Source organism: Oncorhynchus kisutch, linkage group LG15 (assembly GCF_002021735.2).
Source record: "Oncorhynchus kisutch isolate 150728-3 linkage group LG15, Okis_V2, whole genome shotgun sequence".
NCBI classification, from domain to species: domain Eukaryota; kingdom Metazoa; phylum Chordata; class Actinopteri; order Salmoniformes; family Salmonidae; genus Oncorhynchus; species Oncorhynchus kisutch.
The window spans coordinates 46,024,705-46,041,819 of record NC_034188.2 but is presented as its reverse complement, the minus strand read 5'-3'; the positions used below and the strand labels follow the sequence as shown (position 1 = coordinate 46,041,819).

The 17,115-nt window shown below is 42.2% G+C and overlaps 1 protein-coding gene and 2 non-coding genes across 5 annotated transcripts in view; all 3 read right to left on the bottom strand.

Annotated features, from left to right (window-relative positions):
* The window catches only part of atg16l1 (ATG16 autophagy related 16-like 1 (S. cerevisiae)), a 58,559-nt gene that overhangs the window by 10,045 nt on the left and 31,399 nt on the right, over window positions 1-17,115 (bottom strand). The window contains exons 9-14 of one of the 3 annotated variants that reach the window (XM_020503927.2): window positions 15,303-15,365; window positions 14,996-15,040; window positions 13,574-13,676; window positions 12,249-12,354; window positions 4,872-4,942; window positions 1,877-1,948 (exon numbers count right to left, since the gene is read on the bottom strand). In XM_020503927.2, coding sequence (XP_020359516.1) covers window positions 1,877-1,948; window positions 4,872-4,942; window positions 12,249-12,354; window positions 13,574-13,676; window positions 14,996-15,040; window positions 15,303-15,365 — 460 coding nt within the window. The remainder of the gene's footprint in view (window positions 1-1,876; window positions 1,949-4,871; window positions 4,943-12,248; window positions 12,355-13,573; window positions 13,677-14,995; window positions 15,041-15,302; window positions 15,366-17,115) is intronic. The other 2 variants (XM_020503928.2, XM_031790347.1) reach the window with 2 other exon arrangements.
* On the bottom strand, window positions 11,933-12,200 carry LOC116353746 (small Cajal body-specific RNA 6). Its single transcript, XR_004203243.1, has one exon.
* Window positions 13,182-13,449, bottom strand: LOC116353747 (small Cajal body-specific RNA 6). The gene has a single exon (XR_004203244.1).

The window sequence follows — 17,115 nt, the reverse complement described above, 5'->3', positions numbered from 1 at the left end:
TCTCTCCAGAGATGTTCGATCGGGTTCAAGAACAGGCTCTGGCTGGGCGACTCAAGGACATTCAGAGACCTGTCCCAAAGCCACTCCTGCATTGTCTTGGCTGTGTGCGTGATGTCGTTGTCCTGTTGGAAGGTGAACCTTCGCCCGGGAGCAGGTTTTCAAAGATCGCTGTACTTTGCTCCGTTCATCTTTCCCCTAGATCCTGACCAGTCCCCCAGCCCGTTCATGAAAAAACATCCACACAGCATGATGCTGCCACCAAGCTTCACTGCAAGGATGGTACTGGCCAGGTGATGAGCGGCACCAGGTTTCCTCCAGACGTGATGCTTGGTATTCAGGCCAAAGAGTTCAATCTTGGTTTCATCAGACTAGGAAATCTAGTTTCTCATGGTCTGAGTGTTCTTTGGGTACCTTTTGCCAAAAACTCCAAGCGGGCTGTCATTCGACTTTTACTGAGGAGTGGCTTCCATCTGGCCATCCTACCATAAAGGCCCGATTGGTGGACCACTGCAGATATGGTTGACCTTCTGGAAGGTTCTCCCATCGCCACAGAGGAACTCTGGAGCTCTGTCAGACTGACCATTGGGTTCTTGATCACCTCTGACCAAGGCCCTTCTCCCGATTGCGCAGTTTGGCCGGGCAGCAAGCTCTAGGAAGAGTCTCCGTGGTTCAAAGAGTCTTCCATTTAAGAATGATGGAGGCCACTGTGTTTTTGGTGCAGAAATTGTTTGGTACCCTTCCACATAACTGTGCCTCGACAATCCTGTCTCGGCGCTCTACAGACAATTCCTTTGACCTCATGCCTTGGTCTTTGCTCTGACATGCACGGTTAACTGTGGGACCTTATAGGGACAGGTGTGTGCCTTCCTAAATCGTGTTCAAATCAATTGAATTTACCACAAGTGGACTCCAAGTTGTAGCAACATTAACATTGATCAATGGAAACAGGATTCACCTGAGCTCAATTTCAAGTCTCATAGCAAAGGGTCTGAATACTTATGTAAGGTTTCTCTTATAAATGTGCAAACTTTTCATTATAGGGTATTGTGTAGAATGGAGACGAAAATATTTAATTAATCCATTTTAGAATAAGGCTGTAACTAAATGTGGAAAAAGTGAAGGAGTCTGAATACTTTCCTAATGCACTGTATGTATTCAGCTTGTCTGATGCTTTAAGCACACTGATCAAATAATTATGACACACAAATGACTCAAGAGGAAGCCAGAGATGAAGATGGCCTAACCAGGAGAAAAAATAAAAACATTTTTTTTTTTTTTTTTTTATGTTCCCGATACCCCCTCCTCCTGCCGGACTTCGCAGATTCTGCCGTTAACACCTCTGAAGTAACCGGTAATTGGCTACACCAGAGGTCGGCAACCTTTTCCATTTGGAGAGACAATTTATCTTACAATTTCTACCGATGTGCGAGCCAGTTATGATTTTCATTTGCACATTTGTGGAATGTTTAATTTAGTTTGTCGTCTTTGTATCTCAAAATCACTTACATTTTGGTTCATCTAAATGATACAAATCTAAAAATAACCTACATAAAGCAAACACAGAAACTTCGCAGCCTGCAGGTAGAATATACTGATAAAAATAAACATTCTATAAATCACATTGGCTATGCATGGCCTGTCTGCAACGAAGTTGAAACATTGTTTCAACTAGTCAATGGATTAGTCCACTGATACAGGAGCAATTACAGGTTCTTCGTGTAAGAACTAATTATTTCATCCATTTGCGACTGCTCGACCAGTCGACGAAATGGGGTCAGCCCTACAACCTTCATTTGCATGCTACAACAATAAGGACAAGCTAATTGGGTTTGTTTTGTCCTGGATGTATAGAAGGGCCCTTCTGAGGCATACTTACCCTCAGTCTGTAGTCATCCACAGTCCAGATCCTACTGGCAAAGTCATTGGATGCAGCCAGCAAGTAGGAGCCCTGCGACACACATCACCCAGTTAAACAGTGGAGTGGAAGAGCATCATTGCAGTCAGACCTAGGTCATTCAATTACATTATCTAAACCTGAACTCTGAGGCCCACTGAAAAGAAACAAGAAATCTAGTTCAAAGTAAGACAAAAAAAAAATTCAGGTTGCAACAGCTCACAAAAGACCAAAGATGGACAGTCGTGACTCATTAAACTTGCTGTGCAAGTATCCACAAGCAAAAAAAAGAAAAAAACCCAGGTCAACATGTCATCCCCCACGCATAATGCAGCCCTTGGGCCAATTATTGCCAACAATTCAAGTTCAAACAGGACAGGAGATATGCTTCTTCAAAGTTTATAAATGCCGGATCCCTATGGAAAAACGTGTCATTCACAAGTTTGTCAAAATTGGGCTAGTGGTGTCATATATCGTGCATAACTAACGCACGTATGAACGGAGACAGATCCATAGTCTCCCCTTAGATTTCTATTACTGGTCATGCTGCAGGGTTGGGGTCAATTCCATTTAGACCTTCAATTTCTGAAATGTAATTGATCCCAACCCTGCTGCAGAGGTAGCAAAACAGAAGGCAGAGGTTGCCTGTGACCTGAATAGGGGAAATTAGATCTTGCCTGAAATGGCAGCCTATTTCCTATAAAGTGCACTTCACTTTATAGGGCAGGGTCCTTTTTATTTTCTTTATTGTTGGACATGACTAAAAACACAAGCAAATCAGCTCCAAGTGATTTCATAGTGAAATATACTTTCCAAATGCACAGTGAACTCAGACCTCGACTTTTTCCACATTTTGTTATGTTATAGACGTACTCGAAAATGTATTCAATTGTCCCCCCCAAGTCCACACACACAAATACCCCATAATAACAAAGCAAAATACAGAAAATATCACATTTAGACAAGTATTCAGGACCCTTTACTCAGTAATTTGTTAAAGCAACTTTGGAAGCAATTAAAGCCTCAAGTCTTCTTGGGTATGAAACTACAAGCTGGGCACACCAGTATTTGGAGAGTTTCTTCCATTCTTCTCTGCAGATCCTTTCAAGCTCTGTCAGGTTGGATGTGGAGTGTCGATGCACAGCTATTTTCAGGTCTCTCCAGAGATGTTTGATTGGGTTCAAGTCCGGGCTCTGAGTGGGCCACTCAAGGACATTCAGAGACATGTCCCAAAGCCACTCCTGCGTTGTCTTGGCTGTATACTTAGGAAAGTTGTCCTGTTGGAAGGTGAACCTTTGCCCCAGTCTAAGGACCTGAACAGAAAAAAAATGGATCTCGCTGTACTTTGCCCCATTCAGCTTTCCCTTTATCCTGACTAGTCACGCAGGCTCTGCCAAAAACATCCCCACAGCATTCTACCACCATACGTCACCCTAGTGATTGTGCCAAGTTTCCTCCAGATGTGGCGTTCGACATTCAGGCCAATGAGTTCAACCTTGGTTTCATCAGAGCAGAGAATCTTGTTTCTCGTGGTCTGGGAGTCTTTAGGTGGCATTTGGCAAACTCCAAGCGACCTGTCATGTGCCTTTTACTGAGGAGTGGCTTCCATCTGGCCATCCTACCATAAAGACCCGATTGGTGGACCACTGCAGATATGGTTGTCCTTCTGGAAGGTTCTCCCATCTCCACAGAGGAACTCCAGAGCTCTGTCAGAGTAACCATCGAGTTCTTGATCACATTCTCCCCAGACTGCTCAGTTTGACCGGGCGACCAGCTCTAGGAAAAGTCTTGGTGGTTACAAACTTCTTCCATTTAAGAACGGAAGCCACAGTGTTCTTGTGGACCTTTAATGCTGGAGAAATTGTTTGATATCCTTCCCCAGAGCTGAGCTCTACGGACAATACCTAAGACCTCATGGCTTGGTTATTGCTCTAACATGCATTGTCAACTGTGGGACCTTATACATACACAGGTGTGTGCCTTTCCAAATCATGTCCAATCAATTGAATTTACCACAAGTGGACTCCAATCAAGTTGTGGAAACATCAAGGATGATCAATGGAAACAGAATGCACCTGAGCTCAATTTCGAGTCTCAGAGTAAAGGGTCTGAGAATACTTACGTAAATAATGTTTCTTATTTAATACATTTGCAAAAATTCCTAAAAACCTGTTTTCACTTGGTCATTACGGGGTATTGTGAGTAGATTGATGAGGAAAATATTGAAATCAATTTTAGAATAAGGCTGTACCGTAACAAAATGTGGAAAATGTCAAGGGGTCTGAATGCACTTTATATATACAAAAGTGGACACCCCTTAAAATGAGTGGATTTAGCTTTTTCAGCCACACCAGTTGCTGACAGGTGTATAAAAATCGAGCACACAGACATGCAATCAATCTCCATATACAAACATTGGCAGTAGAATGGCCATACTGAAGCGCTCAGTGACTCTTTCCAACAAGTCAGTTCGTCAAATTTCTGCCCCGGTCAACTGTAAGTGCTGTTATTGTGAAGTGGAAACGCCTAGGAGCAACAAAGGCTCAACCACAAAGTGTTAAGCCACACAAGCTCACAGAAAGTGACTGCCGAGTGCTAAAGCTGGAAGCAACGTCAGCACAAGAACTGTTCGTCTGGATCTTCATAAAATGGGTTTCCATGGCCGAGCAGCCACATTCAAGCCTAAGATCACCATGAACAATGCCAAGCATCGGCTGGAGTGGTGTAAATCTGGAGCAGTGTAAACGCATTCTCTGGAGTGATTGATCACACTTCACCATCTGGCAGTCCGACAGACGAGTCTGGGTTTGGCGGATGCCAGGAGAATGCTACCTACCCGAATGCATAGTGCTAACTAAAGTTTGGTGGAGGAGCAATAATGGTCTGGGGCTGTTTTCATGGTTCGAACTAGTTGATGATCCATGATATAGGGTGCCATTTTAGACAGGCTAGGAGATTAAATCAGGATGACACTCACAGCACTGTCAAACTCTATACTGGTTATCCCGGCGTTGCTGCCAGTCAGAGCACCCTTAGGCTCACAGCGACCTGCATACAGGAAGAAAACAGGGGTATTCATTAGTGCACACCGTAGCAAAAAATGTTGCATAAGAAAACATTTAGCAATCAAAACAAGCTTTTCTTATTGGACAAATTCAGGTTAGTTTATCGCCGTTTCCATCCATTTGCTTCCTTTGGGTTGCTAGGGAATATACCCCAGAACCATATCTAACCGGTGCCTACGGAAGTCCCTGACCAGTCTACTCAAATCTTAGAGACAAATAAATGGCAGTCAATTTGAAAGGGGGTGACGTCTGGACCATGTTAAATTGTAGCATGTGACGGAAAACTAAAATTACTTCAAGCCGTTTTCTTTTGGTGACGAATGAAACAAGACCCATGACAGACTGCTACAACACAGAACAAAAGAGTACCCATTAAAATACACACCAACTGAAGTCAACCATTTCAAAATTACAACCTTTGTGCAATTCTATGCAGCTATGGTAAATAATCTGCATTGACATAAGGGGTGAACGTTTAAACGATAATTGGGATCCTTAATTAAGAAAAATCCCTGACAGAAAGCTGTTCCCCTCCCCCCAAAAATGTATCACAGTGCAGCTGGCTTCTCTTTGCTAATGATGTGAGCGTGTGTTCAGTCTTCGGTCTGTTTCGTGTAGAATATCCTGGCCTATTCATTGATAGGCCCTGCTTTACTGAATTTGAGAGACATTGCAAGCAAAGAAATTGCGAACCCCAGCTTTTGATTGCCGACAGATGGGCCTAGTGTGTGGTTCTGACTCGGACAGCCTGGTGGCCAACCTGCCTATACTTTGCCCCTCCCCCCATCCCCCGCAATGAAAGCTGTGTCTGTGGTGGCAGAATCAGAATTCTTTAGGTAACATATGAAAATGAATAAAACACCTTATTTATCAAAGTATGCTCATGTGGAAAAGTTACTTGGGCCCAGAGAGGGGAGAGGTTGGGTTAGTCTTATCTGTGAATGTGTCTAACTGTTCCTAAACCATGTGAAGGGTTGGTGTGATTAATGGGGAACCAGTTAGGTGGCTCCACAATGTCTGTTTGCCAGTCACTCTTCTCTCTGTAAGCTCGTCCAGGAGGGGTTGTATTTTTTATGGGAGTATCTAGAAATTGACAATTGATATACGTCATTGGATGAGGTCATGTTTTGGTTCTAAGTGGTACCAAGAACGAGATAAGAACTTCGGTTTAGGAGACCAAACTGAAGGATAATTTATAGCCAATGCTGTCTGGCTATAGGATACTCCTTTTTTCAAGTAAATGGTTCTTTGTGTAATGTTCCTAAGAACTGTTATTTGTCATGTGAGTTTAGATGGGTGTGTGTCTTTGCTATAAAGGATCTGTTGCCATTATGTTGACACTCAGAGAATTAATTTATAGACACTGAATTGATGAGTCACAGGGCTATGGTGAAGCTCATAATTAAAGATGGACTTTATGATAACTCTGACTTGTGTGTGGTTTGCTCTCATGATTTGGTAATTTCCATGACACATCTCTCATAGTACGGCAACTAATATCAGTCTCCTCCAGTCCAAAAACATTTCATCTTTGGAGTCGATTCCTAGTGGACAATTCCTACCAAAAAACGTCCTTCCCTGGCTTTTCCAAAATGATTGTATTTTGCATTACTTATTTTACAGAATTTTTACTCATACAGAAATGTACTAAGCATTTTTATAGATGTTTTCATACCTATTCGCAACTTAACCCACAAAGACAACACGCTGTACGACATTGGTACCCAGCCACGTGCAAAATACCTCACTGAATGACAAATGTGACCCGTTTCAGGAAACTAGGCGGATGTCGCAAGTCACAACTTCACAGGAGAGCAGTTTGAATGTAAAACATATTTTATCAGGCAGAAATGCCTACTGGAACATGTGAACTTTCATGTGCCTTAATAACAAACTGTATGGCATCTATAAATATGAATACAATTGTGAAATTACGAGCCTTGTTGGTTAACTTCTTATGGCTGGGGGCAGTAGAGTAGCTTGGATGAATAAGGTGCCTAAAGAAAACGGCCTGCTCCTCAGTCAGTTGCTAATATATGCATAGTATTATTAGTATTGGATAGAAAACACTCTGAAGTTTCTAAAACTGTTTGAATGATGTCTGAGTGTAACAGAACTCATAATGGCAGGCAAAATCCAGTTGAAATCAAAACAGGAAGTGAGAAATCTGACCTTTGTATGTATTCAGAGTCCCCAATGAAATCCCCTTGAGATAATGATGTTGCACTGCCTAGGGGTTCCACTAGATGTCAACCATCAATAGAAATTATAATGAGACTTGACCATAATTGGTGTTTGGATATGTATACCAAACGCGCAAACAAAAGAAGGTATTTGGACATGAATAACAGACATTTTCGAACAAAACAAACATTTATTGTGGACCTGGGATTCCTGGAGTGCTTTCTGATGTAGATCAAAGGGAATATTTATCATGCAATTTCTTGTTTATGCTGACGTCAACATGGCGGCTATTGTGACAAATTTTTCTGAGCGCCGTCTCAGATTATTGCATGGCTGGCTTATTCCGTAAGGTTTATTTGAAATCCGACACAGCGGTTGCATTAAGGAGAGGTATATCTATAATTCCATGTGTATAACTTGTATTATCATCTACATTTATGATGAGTATTTCTGTTGAATGATGTGGCTATGCAAAAATCACTGGATGTTTTTGGAACTAGTGAATGTAACACACCAATGTAAACTCATTTTGATAAATGAACTTTTTCAAACAAAACACATGTATTGTGTAACATGAAGTCCTATTAGTGTCATCTGATGAAGATTAAAGGTTGGTGATGAATTTTATCTCCATTTTTGCTTTTTGAAAAAATGGCTGTGTTTTTCTGTGGCTGTGGTGACCTAACAATCTTTTGTGGTGGTTTTGCTGTAAAGCATATTTGAAATCGGACACTGTGGTGGGATTAACAACGAGAATAGCTTTAAAATGGTATGAGATACATGTTCGAGGAATGTTAATTGAGATTTGGTGTTTTGAAAATGGCGCCCTACACTTTGGCTGTTGTCATATCGCTCCCGTTAATGGGATTGCAGCCATAAGAAGTTAAGCCACAGAAAGACAGCACTCTTCCCACTAGCCATTGTTAGCCGAGATAATGAGTGGGCTGGACATGCCGAGAGAGGAGTTCGGATTGGTCTGCCATATAGATTGCTTCTGTCCATTTGAGCTGGTCAGTGTGTGTTGGTAATCCTGTTGAAAGCTGCTTTTTTTAATGTATAGTGGAGCTGCATAAGTATTGCTCTCCACTTTCTGGAGGATCAAGTTTTGAAAATCAGTGGAATTACAATATGATAGCTAAAGAGAGGGAGAAAACACCTGTCTCCTGATCACATCTTCAAACTAAGGGCAACCGTGGCATGGCATTCGTGAAGGGGAGACTGTTCCATCATGCATGATGATATGGGTAAGATAGTCTAGCTAGCTACTTTCAGATATTACACATTTCTACTTGAGAGAAAGTGGTTTCATTTTAAACTAAAGTGCACTGTTAGCTGGCTGGCTCACTAGCTAACGTGTATGACATTGGTATCCCAGAACCGTTTGCTTTGCTAGCTAACATTAGGCTCTAACATGGAACTTGGTTGGTTAGCTCCCAGCAGATTCATGCAGGATAGTAACGACATGATTTGGCACCATGTTCATTGTTAAATAAAGGTGAAATAAAGGTGAAATTGTTGTTTCACTAGCTAACGATAGCTGGCTGGCTTCTTAGCTAACTTTACGTGTTCTTACACGCCGCTTACCGAGCTAGGTTCATTGTTTACTGTTAGCTAGCTAACGTTAACCTTTTTGGGATAGGGGGCAGCATTTCACTTTCGGATGAATAGTGTTCCCAGAGTGAACTGCCTCCTACTCTGCCCCAGATGCTAATATATGCCTATTATTATTAGTATTGGATAGAAAAAACACTGAAGTTTTTAAAACTTTTTGAACGATGTCTGAGTATAACAGAACTCATATGGCTGGCAAAAACCTGAGAAGAAATCCAAACAGGAAGTGAGAAATCTGAGGTTGGTCATTTCAACCCAGTCCTTATTGAATTCACAGTGAGATATGGATGAAGTTGCACTTCCTAGGGCTTCCACTAGATGTCAACCGTCTTTAGAAACTGGTTTGAGGATTCTACTATAAAGGAGGGGCTCATAAGAGCGCTTTGAGTCAGTGGTCTGTCAGGGTCTCAGGCTTGTGACGCACACTCCCGACGGAGTTTGCTCTCGTTCCAGTGCTTTTCTTCAGACAATGAAATTCTCCGGTTGGAACCTTATTGAAGATTTATGTTAAAATCATCCTAAAGAATAATTCCATACATTGTTTAGCTTGTTTCTACAACCTGTAACGGGACTTTGAGTTTGTCTTGACCAAGTGCTCGCACCTCATGAAGATGGATTACTGGGCTGAAAACGCTAACAAGTGGCTAAATGATAGACTTTATGGAACAAATCAGTCATTGATTGTCGAACTAGGATTCCTGGGAGTGCCTTCTGATGAAGATCATAAGTGAATATTTAGTGTTCTCTAACTTCTGTAGACTCAAATGGAGGACATTCCTCTGGTTGTTTTTGGGTTCTGAGCATCGTTCTCAAAATATGCTTTTTCCGTCATTTAAAAAAAGAATTCTGACACAGCGGTTGCATTAAGGAGAAGTCTATCTTTTATCAATGTTTATTTTTGCAAAATCACCAGATGTTTTTGAATCAACACATTACTGCACATAACACAGCAATGTAAACTGAGATTTTTGGATATAAATATGCACATAATCAAACAAAACATACATGTATTGTGTAACATGATGTCCTATGAGTGTCATCTGATGAAGATCAAAGGTTAGTGATTCATTTTATTTACATTTCTGCTTTTTGTGACTCCGATCTTTAGATGTGTGTGTGTTTTTTTGACTTGGCTATGACCTAACAATCTTATGTTGTGCTTTCGCTGTAAGGCCTTTTTGAAAATGGACACGATGGGTAGATTAACAAGAAGTTTTTCATTTGCACTTGTTAATGTGTGAAAGTTACAGTATCACAAGAGTACACCCCTCACATTTTCATAAATATTTGAGTAGATCTTTGCATGTGACAACACTGAAGAAATTACACTTTGCTACAATGTAAAGTAGTGAGTGTACAGCTTGTATAACAGTGTAAATTTGCTGTCCCCTCAAAATAACTCAACACAGCCATTAAATGTCTAAACCGCTGGCAACAAAAGTGAAAATGTCCAAATTGGGCACAAAGTGTCAATATTTTGTGTGGCCACCATTTTCCAGCACTGCCTTAACCCTCTTGGGCATGGAGATCACCAGAGCTTCACAGGTTGCCACGAGTCCTCCTTCACGCCTCCATGACGACATCACAGAGCTGGTGGATGTTAGAAACCTTGCACTCCTTCACCTTCCGTTTGAGGATACCCCGCAGATGCTCAATAGGGTTTAGGTCTGGAGACATGCTTGGCCAGTCCATCACCTTTACCCTCAGCTTCTTTAGCAAGGCAGTGGTAGTCTTGGAGGTGTGTTTGGGATCGTAATCATGTTGGCCCTGCAGCCCAGTCTCCGAAGGGAGGGATCATGCTCTGCTTCAGTATGTCACAGTACATGTTGGCATTCATGGTTCCCTCAATGAAGTGTAGCTCCCCAGTGCCGGTAGCACTCATGCAGCCCCAGATCATAAAAATCCCACCACCATGCTTGACTGTAGGCAAGACACACTTGTCTTTGTACTCCTCACCTGGTTGCCGCCACACACGCTTGACACCATCTGAACCAAATAAGTTTCTTGGTCTTATCAGACCACAGGACATGGTTTCAGTAATCCATGTCCTTAGTCTGCTTGTCTTCAGCAAACTGTTTGCGGGCTTTCTTGTGCATCATCTTTAGAAGAGGCTTCCTTCTGGGACGACAGCCATGCAGACCAATTTGATGCAGTGTACGGCGTATGGTCTGAGCACTGACAGGATGAACCCCACCCTTCAACCTCTGCAATGCTGGCAACACTCATACGTCCATTTACCAAAAGACAACCTCTGGATATGACGCTGAGCACGTGCACTCAACTTCTTTGGTCGACCATGGCGAGGCATGTTCTGAGTGGAACCAGTTAAATGGTCTTGGCCACCATGCTGCAGCTGTTTCAGAGTCTTGGCAATCTTCTTATAGCCCAGGCCATCTTTATGTAGAGCAACAATTCTTTTTTTCAGATCCTCAGAGTTCTTTGCCATGAGGTGCCATGTTGAACTTCCAGTGACCAGTCAGTTTGAGGGAGTGTGAAAGCGATGACACCAAATTTAACACCTGCTCCCCGGTCACACCTGAGACCTTGTAACAAGTCACATGACACCGGGGAGGGGAAAAAAGTTAATTGGGCCCAATTTTGACATTTTCACTTAGGGGTGTACCCACTTTTATTGCCAGCGGTTTAGACATTAATGGCTGTGTGTTGAGTTATTTTGAGGGGACAGCAAATTTACTTCTAGCCTATGAGATTTGGAGCCTGCTGGTTTTCTGTTCTACCCAATAATAAATTGCACACACACGGTGTCCCGGGTATAAATCAGTCCCTGATTATATGGGAAAATGAAAAAAAAAATGCGGTGTAACTGGCTTCAAGGTTCAGATGTATTCATTGGACTGTTAGAATGTTGAGTCATTGGCTGGAATGGGGGATCCCGAGTGGCGCAGTGGTCTAAGGCACTGCATCTCAGTGCAAGAGATGTCACAGTCCCTGGTTTGAATCCAGGCAGTATCACATCCGGCCGTGATTGGGAGTACCATAGTGCGTTGACCCAGCGTCGTCCAGGTTTGGCCAAGGTAGGCCGTCATTGTAAATAACAATTTGTACTTAACAGATTTGCCTATTTAAAGTTTTCTTTGCGTTTTAATGGAAAGACTAAAATTGTCACATACCTAATTGACACTCCCATTTGGTGCACTAATCCTTCTCCTGTCATGAAGGTCTCAGCTTGAAAACTTGAGATCATCTACCTATCCCAAACCCACACCCTGATACTCCTTGGTGATTGGTCATGTTGGATGTCCAACATCACTGTGACGCCTTGGTCTCAGAGACACAGGATGCGAGGTCATCCTCTCTGTCAGCAGCCCCTGTGACCAACGATGCACAACTAGAGCATGCTGGGAGTACAGCAAGGGCTGCTGGGAGCAGAGGGGACAATGGGAAGGGACTTGGGCAATCAGACCTTTTACATTTCATCACTGACCTCCAGATCAACAAGTCACACACTTTCCTCATACAAAGACGTCACATACCTGAGACCACTTCCCACAGTTTGACCCTGCGGTCCATCCCTCCGGTGGCCAGGAGTCGGGAGCCTGGGCTGAACCGCACCGCATTCACTTCTCCATCATGGGCTTCCTGAACAGACAAATGCCACACACAGTGGTGACCAGAGGTCATCAGCGTCATTCATGTTGATATAGGCACACACAGAAAACATCTTATTTGCAGAATTCGTCCATTTGGTGCCTAATAAAAACTAAAATTGGGTTTTCACAGTAAATACAGGCAGTGACTGTAGATACAAAGGTTGTTTTTAAACCACAAACAAATGTCATACACACTTTGCCAATTGGTCCACAGTTCCTTTGAAAGTCCATAAAAGCCATTTGTGACTAGTTTAGCCATATGTCACCTAGGTTTTTTTGCAGAAATGCCTTCTGGAACATGTTAACTTTCATGTGCCTTAAACTTGTACGCCATCTGTAAATACGAATAAAGTTGTTAAAGTGTCATCTATTTATAAAATATTTTTATCTGGACACTTTGTTCACCTGGAATTTATCATTGTAGGCTACTACTTTTACCACTTAGTCTTAATCTTTACTACACTACTCACTGTTAGCACATGACCTCACATGTGAATCCTTAAAGAGATGGGTGGGGCTGGCTTAAAAAAGGTGTGAACAATCCTGAATGGGTGTACACAAAGAGCTCTCCAGTAGGTGTCCCAAAATAGTCAAGGGCCATTTTCTCAAGTGGGGTTACAAGTTATCAACTTTCAAAGCAGAATTACTTTCCCATTGTTCCTCAAATGCAGTATATGATATACCATTTTGTAGTTCTGTGTCTCTGCTTTTATTCAATATAAAAGACACAATTTCACATTTTTCTACATAAGACTGAATCAAGGCGGCCGATCACATTTATTTTTCTTTCTCTTCTGCATCGTTTTCTAAAGTCTAGGTCTCAGCTTGAAAACTTGAGATCATCTACCTATCCCAATCCCACAACCCCACACTCCTTGGTGAATGGTCATGTTGGATGTCCATCACTGTGATCTCTTGGTCTTTTAAAGAGACAGGATGTGAGGTCATCCTCTCTGTCAGCAGCCCCTGTGGCCAACAATGCACAACTAGAGCATGCTGGGAGTAGAGCAGGGGCTTGCTGGGAGCAGAGGGGACAATGGGAAGGGACTTGGGCAATCAGACCTTTTACATCTCATCATCGACCTTCAGCACCTGACCTTAAATTTTTTTTTAAAAAGACTCCTGCCTTTCATAAAAATGTGTGCATGTCCACATGTGAGAGCTGGCCTGATCTCAACACTGTAGGAAAATGAAACCAAGATACTTACAAATACATGGAGGGCAGTGGAGGGAACGCGGACATCGGCACACACTCCGGAGGTCGTCTCCGTGTTTTCAGGTGATGTTCCGAACGAGTTCCCAGGACGACGCCTGTCAACAGAGAGGAGAGCCGTAAAACTACTAATCACTTCAAACACGCAGACAATCAAAAACAAAATGCATTCAGGGAAGTCGAAATACAACCATTGTTCACAGAACTCATAGCACAACATGCAATGGTCCCAGGGAAGCCAGTGCATGGTCAGAAAGCAGAGCGATGGAAGTGGGAAGTAGTCAGGGAACTCGTCAGGAAGCAAATGGAAGCCAGGGATTTCTAGGATCCCAAATCAGTTGCCGCTAACGGCCAAACTAGACCGCAAGCGTAGCATAGCTGAAACGGTAACCAACAAGACATGCAGAAGCAACTCACAACTGTCTCACACTTCATTTTAGTCTGTTTCTATGCTAACGGAAAGGAAAATGCAACTCGCAGGGTAGATTGAGTAAATCCACACCGGAAATCCTTCAAACAAACAATGCTACATACTATATCCAATACGCTATAGCCAAGTGTCACAGTAGCTAAAAAGTGTAGGAGCGGTTGCCAACTGTAAACAACTTTAGCTGGGAAGCTAACCAACATGGAGCAAAAACAATTAACTTATTTACAGTAAGCCAACAAACGTAATGCTGCCTCAAGAGAAAGACGTGAAATTACCATGGTATTAGACTTCATATCTAACAACCCATATTAAAAAGTACTTTTTTTCCCATAAAATTTAAAAAATATAAAAATAACTGCTTATCAAAAGCTGACTGGCTAACTTAATAATCCTGCTTTATGGAACACCCCAGTCTCCACGCTAAGGGTGGGGAAATCACATACAAAAGACACAGGTGCTTTGAAAAGCATGTCAGTATGTGATATTTGCACCCTAATGAGGGTATACTTATGAGATGGAGCACTTTGGAGATATCAAACAAATTACCCCATTCACAGATGGAATTAGTCTTATACTCAAAACAAGCAATAAAAAAAAAAAGGTAACATTCAGCAAGAGTTCCAGAATTTATGAATTTGCATAAATATGATTTTTTTTAAATCCATTGAATCACTAACAAAGCAAAAGTTATGTCCGAGACCACGTTTTAAATCAATCGATCAGTTTAAGATTTGATGGTCAGTCGATAAGTGCCACTGTCATTCCCAGATTTGGCCCAAGATAAATCCCACGTGGGAAACTAACAATCTGACCAAGTGTTTTAATTCGTTTTCACTGAGAAGCCAAATTTAATAGTGCCATCATCCTGGATTATTTTTAGTAGCTACATCAAGATGCCTCCACTAACACACACACACAAAAAACGCACACCCCCACACAGGCGTGCACACAGCTGTGAGCCCTACAGACACCACAGTGACGTTTCACCTGGAGTCTGGAGGAAGGAGTCCGGGATGCACAGACTCAGATACGCTGCAGACGGACAGACAGAGAGAAGCCATCAACAGGATGGACACACCCGTCCAAAGGATCCACAGTAACATAGGGGAAAATGTTTGAAAATGTAATGAAACAGAAAACGAAAAAAGCCCCTTTCCAGGGGTGTATTCATTAACGCACACTGTTGCAACTCTTCCGTTTGGTGCCTTATGAACACAACCCAGGACAGACGAACAGACAGACACCCATAGAGCGGAAGACTTCAGACTTGCCACAGAGAACCAAGCAAACGCACCCAAATATGTTGGAGATTGAGTCCAACAGGCCGCTTTGAGGAGGCTGTCCGGAGATACGTTTACTACAAGAGAGGATCACAGAGGGGGTTATTTCATACGCGACGCAAAACCTCCGCCAGAAATATACGTCCCGGTCCAGAAAAATCCTTAGCCCCAGCTTTCATGGCACTTGTGTAGATTTGAAATATTGAATATGAACCAGACTTTGGTTGAAAAAATATTTAGGGTATTTCAATTACTTTCAAGACACATTTGGAAGTACAGCACCAGTCAAAAGTCCAGACACCTACTCATTCAAGGGTTTTTCGTTATTTTTACTATTGTCTACATTGTAGAATTATAGTGACGACATCAAAACCATGAAATAACACATGGAATCATGTAGTAACCCAAAAAAGTGATAAATCAAAATATATTTTATATTTGAGATTCTTCAAAGCAGCCACCCTTTTCCTTGATGACAGCTTTGCACACTTGGCATTCTCTCAACCAGCTTCATGAGGTAGTCACTTGGAATGCATTTTAATTAACAGGTGTGCCTTGTTCATTTGTGGAATTTCTTTCCTTCTTAATGCGTTTTAGCCAATCAGTTGTGTTGTGACAAGGGTGGTATACAGAAGACAGCCCTATTTGGTGAAAGAACTGCTCAAATAAGCAAAGAGAAATGGCAGTCCATCATTACTTTAAGACATGAAGGTCAGTCAATCAGGAACAAGTCAAGAAGTTTGAATGTTCCTTCAATTGCAGTCGCAAACACCATCTACGCTAAGATACAACTGGCTCTCATGAGGACTGCCACAGGAAAGGAAAACCCAGAGTTACCTTTGCAGCAGAGGTTAAGTTCATTAGAGTTACCACCCTCAGAAATTGCAGCCCAAATAAATGCTTTACAGAGTAACACACATCAACTGTTCAGAGGAGACTGCGTGAGTTAGGCCTTCTTGGTCAAATTGCTTGCAAAGAAACAACTAAAGGACACCAACAAGAAGACTTGCTTGGGCCAAGAAACACAAGTTAAAGAAATTTAGACAGGTGGCAATCTGAACTTGTCTGATGAGTCCAAATTGAAATTTGTTCCAACCGCCATGTCTTTGTGAGATGCAGAGTAGGTGAAAGGATGATCTCTGCATGTGTAGTTCCCACCATGAAGCAAGTGGTGTGATGGTGGTGGAGTGCTTTGCTGGTGACACAGTCAGTGATTTATATAGAATTCAACAAACACAACCAGCATGGCTACCAAAATCATTCTGCAGCGATAGGCCATCCCACCTGGTTTGCGCTTAGTGGGACTATCATTTGTTTTTAACATGACAATGACCCAAAACACACCTCCAGGCTGTGTAAGGGCTATTTCACCAAGAAGGAGAGTGATTGAGTGCTGCATCAGATGACCTGGCCTCCACAATCACCCGACCTCAACCCAATTGAGATTGATTGGGATAAGTTGGCCTGCAGAGTGAAGGAAAAGCAGCAAAGTGCTCAGCATATGTGAGCTTCCTCAAACTCCTCCAAGACATGAAAAAGCATTCCAGGTGAAGCTGGTTGAGAGAATGCCAAGCGTGTTCAAAGCTGTAATTAAGGCAAAGGGTGGCTACTTTGAAGAATCTCAAATATAATTTTGATTTGTTTGACACTTTGTAGAATAATAGTAAAGACATCAAAACTATGAAATAACACATATGGAATCATGTAGTAACAATGTAGAAAACAGTAAAAATGAAAAACCCTTGAATGAGTAAGTGTCTCCAAACTTTTGACTAGTACTGCAAGTATTTGGATTATATATTTAGTAGCTGAATATTGGAATGTATT